The 12,500-nt window shown below is 42.4% G+C and overlaps 2 protein-coding genes across 2 annotated transcripts in view; one reads left to right on the forward strand and one right to left on the reverse strand.

The window, feature by feature from the left end:
* tpst1 (tyrosylprotein sulfotransferase 1) overlaps window positions 1-12,500 on the forward strand; it is a 224,171-nt gene that overhangs the window by 193,384 nt on the left and 18,287 nt on the right. The gene's annotated exons all lie outside the window — the stretch shown is intronic.
* sgsm2 (small G protein signaling modulator 2) overlaps window positions 1-12,500 on the reverse strand; it is a gene marked incomplete at both ends in the record, with an annotated part of 132,013 nt that overhangs the window by 109,003 nt on the left and 10,510 nt on the right. The window contains 1 exon segment of the mRNA XM_080771550.1: window positions 9,885-9,960. Within this exon segment, the coding sequence (XP_080627676.1) occupies window positions 9,885-9,960 (76 nt within the window).

A 12,500-nucleotide genomic window follows, 5' to 3' on the forward strand; every position in this document is an offset into this window, starting at 1 on the left:
TCAAAATATGTAGTTCCAGGGACCCCCCCCCCCCCCCCGCCCCCCCCCCCAGAAGCAAATATCTATGAGCTTGTAGATCTGCTATTTTTCAATAGCTAAATTATAACATAATGTTTAAAACACCGAAAGGTTAAGGTTAGGTTTAGGTGTGCAATGTAATGAGTCCCGGGTTGCAGGGATGGTGTTTTAGATGAGTCCCAGGGACATTTTATGATTTTATAATAACAACGTTATATTTAGCCATTTTTTTACAGATTGCAGAATTTAACTCCCATTTCATTTTATATGGTTATAATGTGGTTATATTCATGTAGAAAACAGAAGAAGAAATGTTTATTATAATAACTAAAACTAGCAAAATATCGCAATATTTTTAACTGTACATGCTGAGTACAGTAGTGCATCCCGTGGATGCAGAGGTCGTTGTTTTATTGCGTCCCTTAACCCATTCTGAACGGGAACCCGTTTTGGTGTTAGCAATATGTTATGCTTTAGCTATTGAAAAATAGCAGATCTACAAGCTCGTGGCGCGCTACGAGCTTGTAGATCTGCTATTTTTGAAAAATCGAAGAACGACTGACATTTTTAGAATCTGATCTCAGGTCAGAATGGGTTAATCAGACCAGTGTGTGTCCAGTGGAAACCTCGTATGAATCTGATCTCAGGTCAGAATGGGTTAACTATAAACTGCGTTTTTGGGATGCAAAACGCACCCTATTTTAATCTCTGTACTGATCAAAGCCAAATAGTCAACATGAATGAAAGCAGCTGCACTGCTTTCATTCATTTGTACAGTGTGTACAGTATATGAGCAGTGCAAGAATACTCTTCTAATTTAGCGTGCAGGTTTTCTGTTTCTCTTCCTTACAGTGTACAGTATCACGCACGCACGCACGTACATACGCACAAGCGCGCGTGTGTGTATATTAAGGGCTTTCCGGGCAAATCCATTTTCACTCCTCAGCTGAGGCTCTGGTGTATCGTCTCCTCTGAGAAAATCCTTTCCACACTAGAGGCCTAAAAGGTAGGGAGTCCTCGGTGTTCCTTCCTTAAAGGGACACTTCACCCTTTTTGTAAAAACATGTATGTTAATGACGTTTAGAAGCTTTAGAACACTTTCCTGGGGGTCTTTATGTGTGTAATATGTGGTTTTAGATATTTTAGATTTTAGCAGTGTGTCTCTGATGTCATGGACACTGGGCTCACTTCCTTCCTGGACTACATGTTGTCTCAGTAAGACAGCTCTCCCCCTGTCCACAAGGAGGAGCAGTGCACCAAAGAATTATGGGAATTGTAGTCCAGGAAGGTAGTGAGCCCAGTGTCCATGACATCAGAGACAACAGGCTCACTGCTACAATCTAAAATAGCTAAAACCACATATTAAACACATAAAGACCCCCAGGAAAGTGTTCTAAACATCATTAACATATATATTTTTGCAAAAAGGGTGAAGTGTCCCTTTAATGGGCCTCTAGTGTGGATAATCAGTTAAAAGGGATACAGTAACAGGTGTGCATCTTGTCTTTATATGTTGATTACACGGCTGAATGCTCGATTCTGATTGGCTGCATCGCTGAATTTCAGCGGTCTGTTATAATGAATGAATTGATGACAGCTGAACTTATAAACAGCTGTCTAATCAAAGGCTCACAGAACACCTGGCTCATTATCAATCTGCGTTTGCTTGATGAAGCAGTTAACCGGATGTTGATTCTGTATTTTATCAAGACTAAAAGTACCTGCACAATGCTGTGTTTTTTTTAAGATTTTTTGCTGAGTTTTCCTGATGTTTTTTTCTTCCCGAAAAACGCGTTCCAGTCTGCAGGAGCATTTTGGACAGGAACCCCTTTCGGTGTTTTAAGCATTGTGTTATACTTTAGCTATTGAAAAATAGCAGATCTACAAGCTCATAGCGCGCCACCGAGTGCTGCGCTATGAGCTTGCAGGTCTGCCATTTTTTAAAAATCATGAAAATGTGGCGCAAATCTTTGAATATATATTCTTTCAGAGCGAACATTTTTAACTCAAATCTTTGCTTCTGGGAGGTCACTGGAACTACATATTTATGTTTCAAATGGGGGTCGGCGGCCACAATTACATATAATAATCTTGCGGGTCCTTGACATGAAAATGTTTCAGAATGACTGACATGGGGTTTTTTCAGAAAACTGTCAAGATTTAGAAGGCATTTATTTGTTGAATCTTTTCTCAAGTCCATCAGATCTATGGATCTGATGGGGGCTTTGGGGGGGGGGGGGGGGGGGGGGGGTTAGTCTCCCAGCATCATCAGCATGTGCTAATTGGCTCATTAGGATGCTCGGGGTCATGTGATGACCTGCCACTGAACAGATACTGTATACCACAGGCACAAGTACAGTATGGACAGGGACAGAGGAGAAGAGAGAACACTAAAACATTCCGGGTGACTAAAATGTGACCAAAACCTAAATGAAAACTATTCAAAAGACTGACTCAAACTAAAAAAATCTAAATTTGCTGCCCCAAAAGAACAACAACAACGACAACAACACAGCATCTGGGAATAATGAGGCAGCTCTATTAGTGAGTTGAGTTGATGCAGGACTGCTCAGGAGACTCTGTGAGACACTCAGACCCCTTTTCCACCAGTTGGTTCCCAATGGGAACCGGTTCAGTTCTTTTCCACCGGTTGGTTCCCAGTGGGAACCGGTTCAGTTCTTTTCCACCGGTTGGTTCCCAGTGGGAACCGGTTCAGTTCTTTTTGGTTCTTAGTCCATGAGCCAGAGCTCCAACATTGGTGGGCAAACTCTACCCTATATTAAATTGTTTATAGGATCAATATAAGTAAATTAATACATGATAACCCTTCCACAGTAGTAGCTTTTTCATATTTTCGATTATTTTGCATATTTTGCTACATAATGCCTCATTTGCATATTTAAAAATGTAAAATTTGTAATACAATAAATCATTGTCTTCGTGTACGTACTCAATTGGGGAAGTTTCATGGTGATAAGAATCTAATATAGGTATGGTTTTGCTCCACTCAATTCATAATTAACGTTTCAATTTTGGAGCTCTGGCTCATGGACTAAGAACTAAAAAGAACTGAACCGGTTCCCACTTGGAACCAACCGGTGGAAAAGGGGCCACAGTGCACCCTACAGTGTAACAGCTCTGTCAGACACACAGTGCACCCTACAGTGTAACAGCTCTGTCAGACACACAGTGCACCCTACAGTGTAAAAGCTCTGTCAGACACACAGTGCACCCTACAGTGTAACAGCTCTGTCAGACACACAGTGCACCCTACAGTGTAAAAGCTCTGTCAGACACACAGTGCACCCTACAGTGTAACAGCTCTGTCAGACACACAGTGCACCCTACAGTGTAAAAGCTCTGTCAGACACACAGTGCACCCTACAGTGTATAAGCTCTGTCAGACACACAGTGCACCCTACAGTGTAAAAGCTCTGTCAGACACACAGTGCACCCTACAGTGTAAAAGCTCTGTCAGACACACAGTGCACCCTACAGTGTATAAGCTCTGTCAGACACACAGTGCACCCTACAGTGTAAAAGCTCTGTCAGACACACAGTGCACCCTACAGTGTATAAGCTCTGTCAGACACACAGTGCACCCTACAGTGTAAAAGCTCTGTCAGACACACAGTGCACCCTACAGTGTAAAAGCTATGTCAGACACACAGTGCACCCTACAGTGTAAAAGCTCTGTCAGACACACAGTGCACCCTACAGTGTATAAGCTCTGTCAGACACACAGTGCACCCTACAGTGTAAAAGCTCTGTCAGACACACAGTGCACCCTACAGTGTAACAGCTCTGTCAGACACACAGTGCACCCTACAGTGTATAAGCTCTGTCAGACACACAGTGCACCCTACAGTGTAAAAGCTCTGTCAGACACACAGTGCACCCTACAGTGTAAAAGCTCTGTCAGACACACAGTGCACCCTACAGTGTATAAGCTCTGTCAGACACACAGTGCACCCTACAGTGTATAAGCTCTGTCAGACACACAGACGCCAACTGGTAGTGGTCCTACCCCCCCCCCCCATGAGACTTACAAATCCCAAATGTTTATAAACAAATCCCAAATGTTTATAAACAAAACTCAAAATGTTTATAAACAAATCACAAATGTTTATAAACAAATCCCAAAATGTTTATAAACAAATCACAAATGTTTATAAACAAATCCCAAATGTTTATAAACAAATCCCAAAATGTTTATAAACAAATCCCAAAACCCATGAGACTTGGTCCTACCCCCCCGACCATGAGACTTACTACAGGTCAACTGGTAGTGGTCCTACCCCCCCCCCCCCCCCCCCCATGAGACTTACAAATCCCAAATGTTTATAAACAAATCCCAAATGTTTGTAAACAAATCCCAAATGTTTATAAACTAATCCCAAAATGTTTATAAACAAATCACAAATGTTTATAAACAAATCCCAAATGTTTATAAACAAATCCCAAAATGTTTATAAACAAATCCCAAAACCCATGAGACTTGGTCCTACCCCCCCGACCATGAGACTTACTACAGGTCAACTGGTAGTGGTCCTACCCCCCCCCCCGTGAGACTTACAAATCCCAAATGTTTATAAACAAATCCCAAATGTTTGTAAACAAATCCCAAATGTTTATAAACAAATCCCAAAATGTTTATAAACAAATCACAAATGTTTATAAACAAATCCCAAATGTTTATAAACAAATCCCAAATGTTTATAAACAAATACCAAAATGTTTATAAACAAATCCCAAAACCCATTAGACTTGGTCCTACCCCCCCGACCATGAGACTTACTACAGGTCAACTGGTATAGTGGTCCTACCCCCCCCCCCTGACACAGTGCACCCTACAGTGTAAAAGCTCTGTCAGACACACAGTGCACCCTACAGTGTAAGAGAAGTCGTGACTAGTAGAGAATGGTCGTCCTGTTCTGTTCTGGGCATAATGCACTTAGCTTGGCTCACATCGCCAGTGCCACGACAGCAGTGTGCCTTCACACACACGCACGCCACGCACGCACAGTCGCACACACGCAAGCAAGCACACGCACCCGGGCAGTTGAATAGATGCATCAACACCCTCAAGTACACACTTAAAAGGGCATTGAGAGAAAGATGTAGAGTTTAACACCAGCCAGTATAAATAAGAAGTTTCACTTCGTTAGTGTCTGATCTGTCTGTCTGTCTGTCTGTCTGTCTGTCTGTCTGTCTGTCTGTACTATTGAGAACCACATATAGAACACATTTGTAGTATACTACCGGTATGTATGTATAGTAATAAGTACAGTTTGATAAATCAATGTTGTAAGCTATGCGACCATTATCCAGGTCCCGGTTCCTGCAGGTTTTAGTGGGTTGAAAAATATGTTACGGTTATATTAGGCTAAAGAAAGATTCAGATATAGGGCTTAAGCGGAGGGGTTAAGTAAGTTGCGTGTGTGCGTGTGTGCTTGCGTGCCATGCGTGCGTGCGTCTGCCTTCGGCTGTCGCAAATGCATTATCACAGCCTGTGAATGGGTGTATACTTTAAGATTGGACTGTTTGTCAAACCATCCTGCAAAAAAGGCCCCATTTGGGGAACATCAATGTCAGTGTGGTCGAAGCACGTACGTAAAGAAAGGAAAGGTACTATGTTTAGCCAGGGTAACTGGACTAAAGGTACTATGTTTACCCTGCAGGGTAACTGGACTAAGCTGAAGAACTTGTTTACAGCCAGGCCCTGCTCATAGAACATTTCATGGTAGGGGTTCAATGCCTTGTCCAAAAGGGCACTTCAGCGGTGGTAATTCTAACGTGCCGGTCCGGGGATACGAACTAGCGACCTTCACGATATCAAGACCGCTCCGCAAACCGTTGGGCCACCGCTGCTCCAAACGTAACCACATATAGGCTCCGATGCATCGCTCCGATTAACTGCGCCATGAGGCCAACCTTCGCTGCATGTCTGCTTCTCTCCAGTGGTGGAAAGTAACTAAGTATACTGTGCTTATGTGTATATACAATGTTGAGGTATTTGTACTTTACTTGAGTATTTTCAATTTCCAGTACTTTTACTTCTACTCCAACATTACTCAGAGCCAACATTTGTACTTTTACTCCACTACAATTATTTGAAAACTTGAGTTACTTTGGAGATTTTCGATTAGAAAAAGGCACATTCTGCACAAGGACTACTTTTACTTTTAGTACATTTTGATGCCGATACTTTTGTACTTTTACTCAAGTACATTTTCAATTCCGTATACTTTTACTTGTAATGAAGTATTGCAGTATTGGTATACTTTCACTTAAGTAAAACAATTGAGTACTTTTTCCACCACCACTTGTTCTCTCGCCCGGCTTCCCGTCTCTCTCCCTCTCTCCCTCTCTCCCTCTCTCTCTCTCTCTCTCTCTTACACACTATGCGTCTCAATAAAAGGTCCAGGAAAAACTGCCCAACTGTGTCCTATATATATATAGCATGCCATGCAAAACTAAATCAACAACGTTACACAACGTTAACCCATTCTGACCTGAGATCAGACTCATACAAGGTTTCCACTGGACACACACTGGTCTGATTAACCCATTCTGACCTGAGATCAGATTCATACAAGGTTTCCACTGGACACACACTGGTCTGATTAACCCATTCTGACCTGAGATCAGATTCATACAAGGTTTCCACTGGACACACACTGGTCTGATTAACCCATTCTGACCACAGATCAGATTCTGAAAAAATGTCAGTCGTTCTTTGATTTATCAAAAATAGCAGACCTACAAGCTCGTAGCGCGCCACTCGGTGGCGCGCTATGAGCTTGTAGATCTGCTATTTTTCAATAGCTAAAGCATAACATGATGCTAACACCAAACCGTTCAGAATGGGTTAACACCCTTCGGATCAAATCCCTCAGAAACAGGGAGTATGAATATTTCCATCTCCGATGCAAGAAATACAAGCCAGAAAAAGAAGACACCCCTCCCTGCCTTCCTTCCTTCCTGCTCTGTAATGATAACAATGGCATTAATCCATTCTGAACGGGAACCCCTTTTGGTGTTAGCATCATGTTATGCTTTAGCTATTGAAAAATAGCAGATCTACAAGCTCATAGCGCGCCACCGAGTGGCACGCTACGAGCTTGTAGGTCTGCTATTTTTGAAAAATCGAAGAACGACTGTCACAGAAAGATGGCTTTTTCAGAAAACTGTCAGGATGTAGAAGAACATTTATAGAATCTGATCTCAGGTCAGAATGAAAACTGTCAGGATGTAGAAGAACATTTATAGAATCTGATCTCAGGTCAGAATGAAAACTGTCAGGATGTAGAAAACATTTATAGAATCTGATCTCAGGTCAGAATGGGTTAATCCGTCATTCATTAGTGAATACAGCACAATTATAACATCTTAAGAAGCAATGCCAACGGGGAGGGGGGAAGGGGGGGGGGCTTCACTGACTCACCCCATGCCATGACATCAGCACTGCTCATTAGTACCTGACCTCTCATCTCCCCCCCCCCCCCCCCCTCCCCCCACCACTGCAGCAGAAGACTGATTAGCATGACCGCCGACACGGTGACGTCATAGCGTAGACGACGTCTGGCTCTGCATGCCGGGCTGGCACTGTGGCAGGGACAACGTGGTGCGCAGCATGCTGTGGCCTGTCCTTAACCCATTCTGACCTGAGATCAGATTCTAACGCACAGAAGAATGGTGGTTCTTTAACCCATTCTGACCTGAGATCAGATTCTAAAAATGTCTTCTACATCCTGACAGTTTTCCATTCTGACCTGAGATCAGATTCTAAAAATGTCTTCTACATCCTGACAGTTTTCCATTCTGACCTGAGATCAGATTCTAAAAATGTCTTCTATACATCCTGACAGTTTTCCATTCTGACCTGAGATCAGATTCTAAACAAGTCTTCTATACATCCTGACAGTTTTCCATTCTGACCTGAGATCAGATTCTAAAAAATGTCTTCTACATCCTGACAGTTTTCCATTCTGATCTCAGGTCTAAAAAAAATGTCTTCTATGTCAGTCGCTCTTCGATTTTTTCAAAAATAGCAGACCTACAAGCTCGTAGCGCGCCACTCGGTGGCGCGCTATGAGCTTGTAGATCTGCTATTTTTCAATAGCTAAAGCATGACATGATGCTGACACCAAAAGGGGTTCCTGCGCAAAATGGGTTAAGACTTACTGCTCTGTATCTTTCTCTGTATACTGTACGCCAGCCCAATGGGGGAAAATTGATTTAAACTATTATGCAAATAGAAATGTACAATAGCTCTGTGTGTGGAGGTAAAATACAATCCCTCTGTGGCGTCTACGATTACCATTATTAAACCATTCTGAACGGGAATCCATTTTGGTGTTGGCATCATGTTATGCTTTAGCTTTTGAAAAATAGCAGATCTACAAGCTCATAGCGCGCCACCGAGTGGCGCGCTACGAGCTTGTAGGTCTGCTATTTTTTTTAAATCGAAGAAAGACTGACATTGTTCTAGAATCTGATCTCAGGTCAGAATGGGTTAATCAGACCAGTGTGTGTGTCCAGTGGAAACCTCGTATGAATCTGATCTCAGGTCAGAATGGGTTGATCAGACCAGTGTGTGTCCAGTAGTGGAAACCTCGTATGAATCTGATCTCAGGTCAGAATGGGTTAAGAGAGAGAGTGCCGGCGGTGAGGATGGCGACTCTGCCAGGAGGAAGACGATGGTGTGGAAGAAGCGGTTTCTCCAATAACACTCAATCAAAGTATTGAACATCTATAATTAAAACAGACTGATGGTTTAATGTGTTCTGGTTTAATCTGGTTTACTGTCCCTGGCCCACCATTAAGGTAAAAGACCTATATCTTGCCGGCAGTGTTGTTTTCTAAGACGGAAGAATGTTCGTCGACTACCTTTTTCCCCACTGACGAAAACTAAATGTAAACTAAATGAAAACTAAGCTACAGTGACTAAAACTAAGACTAAATATACTGACAATTTCGTGAACAAATAAAAACTAGACTAAAATGTTATAGGAAGGGACTATAGTGGACAAGAGATCCAGTATAAGTCATTTTACAATAATGCATGCTGAAAATAGCAGATCGGCTATTTTCAGCAAGTGTAAAATCAGTCATTAAGACGGCATCAAGGCCCGCCAAAACACATTTTAGTCGACTAAATCACCTGTAGATTAAGTCGAAAGAATTTTATGATATTTAGTCGACTAACACTAGACTAGACACATTACAGGTGACTAAAATGTGACTAAAACTAAATGAAAACGTTTCAAGAGACTATATATATGACTAAAGCCAAAAACAACACTGACTGGTCCACTGTATTATAACAGTATACAGTCACACAGGGGGTCACCAGACTGAACCCAGACAAGTTTCTGTGGCTTAAACAGGCTGTACTAATATGGATCTCACAGGAATTAAGGAATGACTCACCCACATAACACCCCCCCCCCCCCCCCCCACACACACCCAACACCACCCCCTCCATCACCACACCATCCCACCGCCTAGTACTAGAAGGGGGGGGGGGGGAGGAGCAGCAGACAGACACAGCCTTAGCAGAAAAACTAGAGTTTTTCACAGATTGCCTCTAAAATTAGCTTCCATTAACTCCGCGCTGCAATTATTAACTTTCCATTGATGCGGCAGGCAGCAGTCAGAGGCAGTGTGACGTCAAGTGCTGTGTACCTCAGCACTGAGGCTCACCTGCTGTGTGTGCGTGTGTGTGTGTGTGTGACTGTGTGTGTGTGTGTGTGTGTGTGTGTGTGACTGTGTGCGCGTCTGTGCGTGAGAGAGAGAGAGAGAGAGATGGAGAGAGATGGAGAGAGACTTATTATCACATGGGAGAAGAGTGGAGTACTTACTGCACAGCGCGGTGATATGACTGCTGTCCTCGTGGACAAACTTCTTAGTCACAGCTTCCTCCATAATCTGCTTCACCTGAACAGAACACACACACAAAGGACCATCCATAAGAACAAACTTCTTAGTCACAGCTTCCTCCATAATCTGCTTCACCTGAACAGAACACACACACAAAGGACCATCCATAAGAACACTGCATGAGGCCATTGATTGACATTGTTTTGGTGTGTTTGCGTTATTATAGAAGGAAAGGCCAGAGTGTTCACATTTGTCATCTCTGTCTGGGCAGCTTTAAGTACAGCTGCTTCACCTGAGGTCGATTCTACAAATGTCTTCTAAATCCTGACAGTGTTTCTATGCGTCAGTCGTTCTGAAACATTTTCATGGCAAGGACCCTCAAAAAATGTATGTAGTTGGCTCGCCGAGCCACCATCTGAAAATATGTTGTTCCAGGGACCCCCCCCCCAGAAGCAATTCAATTCAATTCAATTCAATTCAAAGGGCTTTAATGGCATGAGAAAACATATGTTTACATTGCCAAAGCAGAAAGAACAATACAACAATACAGCAATACAATCAAAACAAAGATTATGTACTTTCAAGGTCAGAATCTTCAATAGATCAACTTCTGTGTACCAAGATCACTCGATGCAGGTATAGTGCAGGAATTCTTTGCAGAAGCAAAGAATTGAGTTAAAAATGTTGGCTCTGAAAGAATATATATATATATATTCAAAGATTTGCGACTCATTTTAAATATCGTATAACCGCGTAAGGTCGCGCTGAGTTATTTTCATTGAGCTCCTCCTGTCATCCCTCACCTCATATCAGAGAGAACATTAGAACTGAGTTATTTCCATTGAGCTCCTCCTATCATCCCTCACCTCATATCAGAGAGAACATTAGAACTGAGTTATTTTCATTGAGCTCCTCCTATCATCCCTCATACCTCATATCAGAGAGAACATTAGAACTGAGTTATTTTCATTGAGCTCCTCCTATCATCCCTCAGCCTCATATCAGAGAGAACATTTGAACTGAGTTATTTTCACTGAGCTCCTCCTATCATCCCTCACCTCATATCAGAGAGAACATTAGAACTGAGTTATTTCCATTGAGCTCCTCCTATCATCCCTCGCCTCATATCAGAGAGAACATTAGAACTGAGTTATTTCCATTGAGCTCCTCCTATCATCCCTCAGCTCATATCAGAGAGAACATTTGAAGCGCCCACCATAGCTGGAAGCAAGCCTTATACTTATAGCTACTATACGGTGAATATCAGTGATACCTTTCTGAATCAATAGTAATAAAAAAGAAATGCCATCTTCTCCACATTGGCACAGGCGGGTTTAGTACCTAAACATGATAAATCTTGTGTGAATGGCATATATTGCGGTGTGTGTATATACATATATATATATATATATATATATATATATATGAGACAAAAAAGGGACTCATGCACATCCAAAAAGACCCGTAGGAGGTGCAAGTCTAGTTAGCAGGCATAGACATCAAAAAAGAGAAAAACCTTCCAAGGAAGGGACTGCACACTCCAGGGAACAGAGACGGACAACTTACTGCATCAAACTTATTTATTAGCACGACGCGTTTCGCCGTAAGCTTCGTCAGGTGCTAGTCTGTTCCCTGGAGTGTGCAGTCCCTTCCTTGGAAGGTTTTTCTCTCTTTTTTGATATGTATATATATATATATATATATATATATATATATATATATATACCCCGGCCGGGTCATACCAAAGACTCTAAAAATGGGACCCAGTGCCTCCCTGCTTGACACTCAGCATCAAGGGTTGGGGTTGGGGTTAATTCCCTGAGACATACTAGCGTCATGTCCAGGGGGTGTACTTGTACTGTTTTTACATCAAGCTGCCTCACGCTACAGAAACAGGAGATAGGCTCCTGCCCCCTATGGGCCCCTCATGGCTCAGCAAGGCTACTTATTATATAATATCTCTGTATCAAAACATGGCGCAGAGTCGCAGACACTGTACTACCATAAATAAGGACAAGTCACACCAGGGACCACCAGGGACCTCCAAGGGCCACTCCGGGGGGCCACACAGGCACACCATTTCTCCAATCCACACCAAACGTGCCACAAAACACTGTCTGGGGGGTCTGTCTGCCATGACAGTCACAAGTCACAAGTAGTATACTTGTATACAGTATATGAACTATGATCAGTGAAAATCTCATTTATTTATACGGTAATTGCCATAAAAGTAAAACAACAGTCAAAATGTATGAAGCACTGAACACGGGCAGGATATATATATATAATAATATATTTATTTTTTAAAGATAACAGCTAAAAAAAAACATAAGCAAATGCAGCAAACATGCCCACTGCCTTCCAATTAAGCACACAGACGAGGCTGTTCCGGCTTTCTGACAAGGTTCCATCTCCAGGGAGGCGTATTATAAACTCTCACAAAGTTAACACACTTTGGGCGGGAACACCTCTTGGTGTTTTTAAACATTATGTTATAATTTAGCTATTGAAAAATAGCAGATCTACAAGCTCATAGCGCGCCACCGAGTGGCGCGCTATGAGCTTGTAGGTCTGCTATTTTTTTTAAATCGTGAAAA

The sequence above is a fragment of the Protomyctophum bolini genome (genome assembly GCF_963924005.1).
Source record: "Protomyctophum bolini genome assembly, chromosome: 9".
Lineage (NCBI taxonomy): Eukaryota > Metazoa > Chordata > Actinopteri > Myctophiformes > Myctophidae > Protomyctophum > Protomyctophum bolini.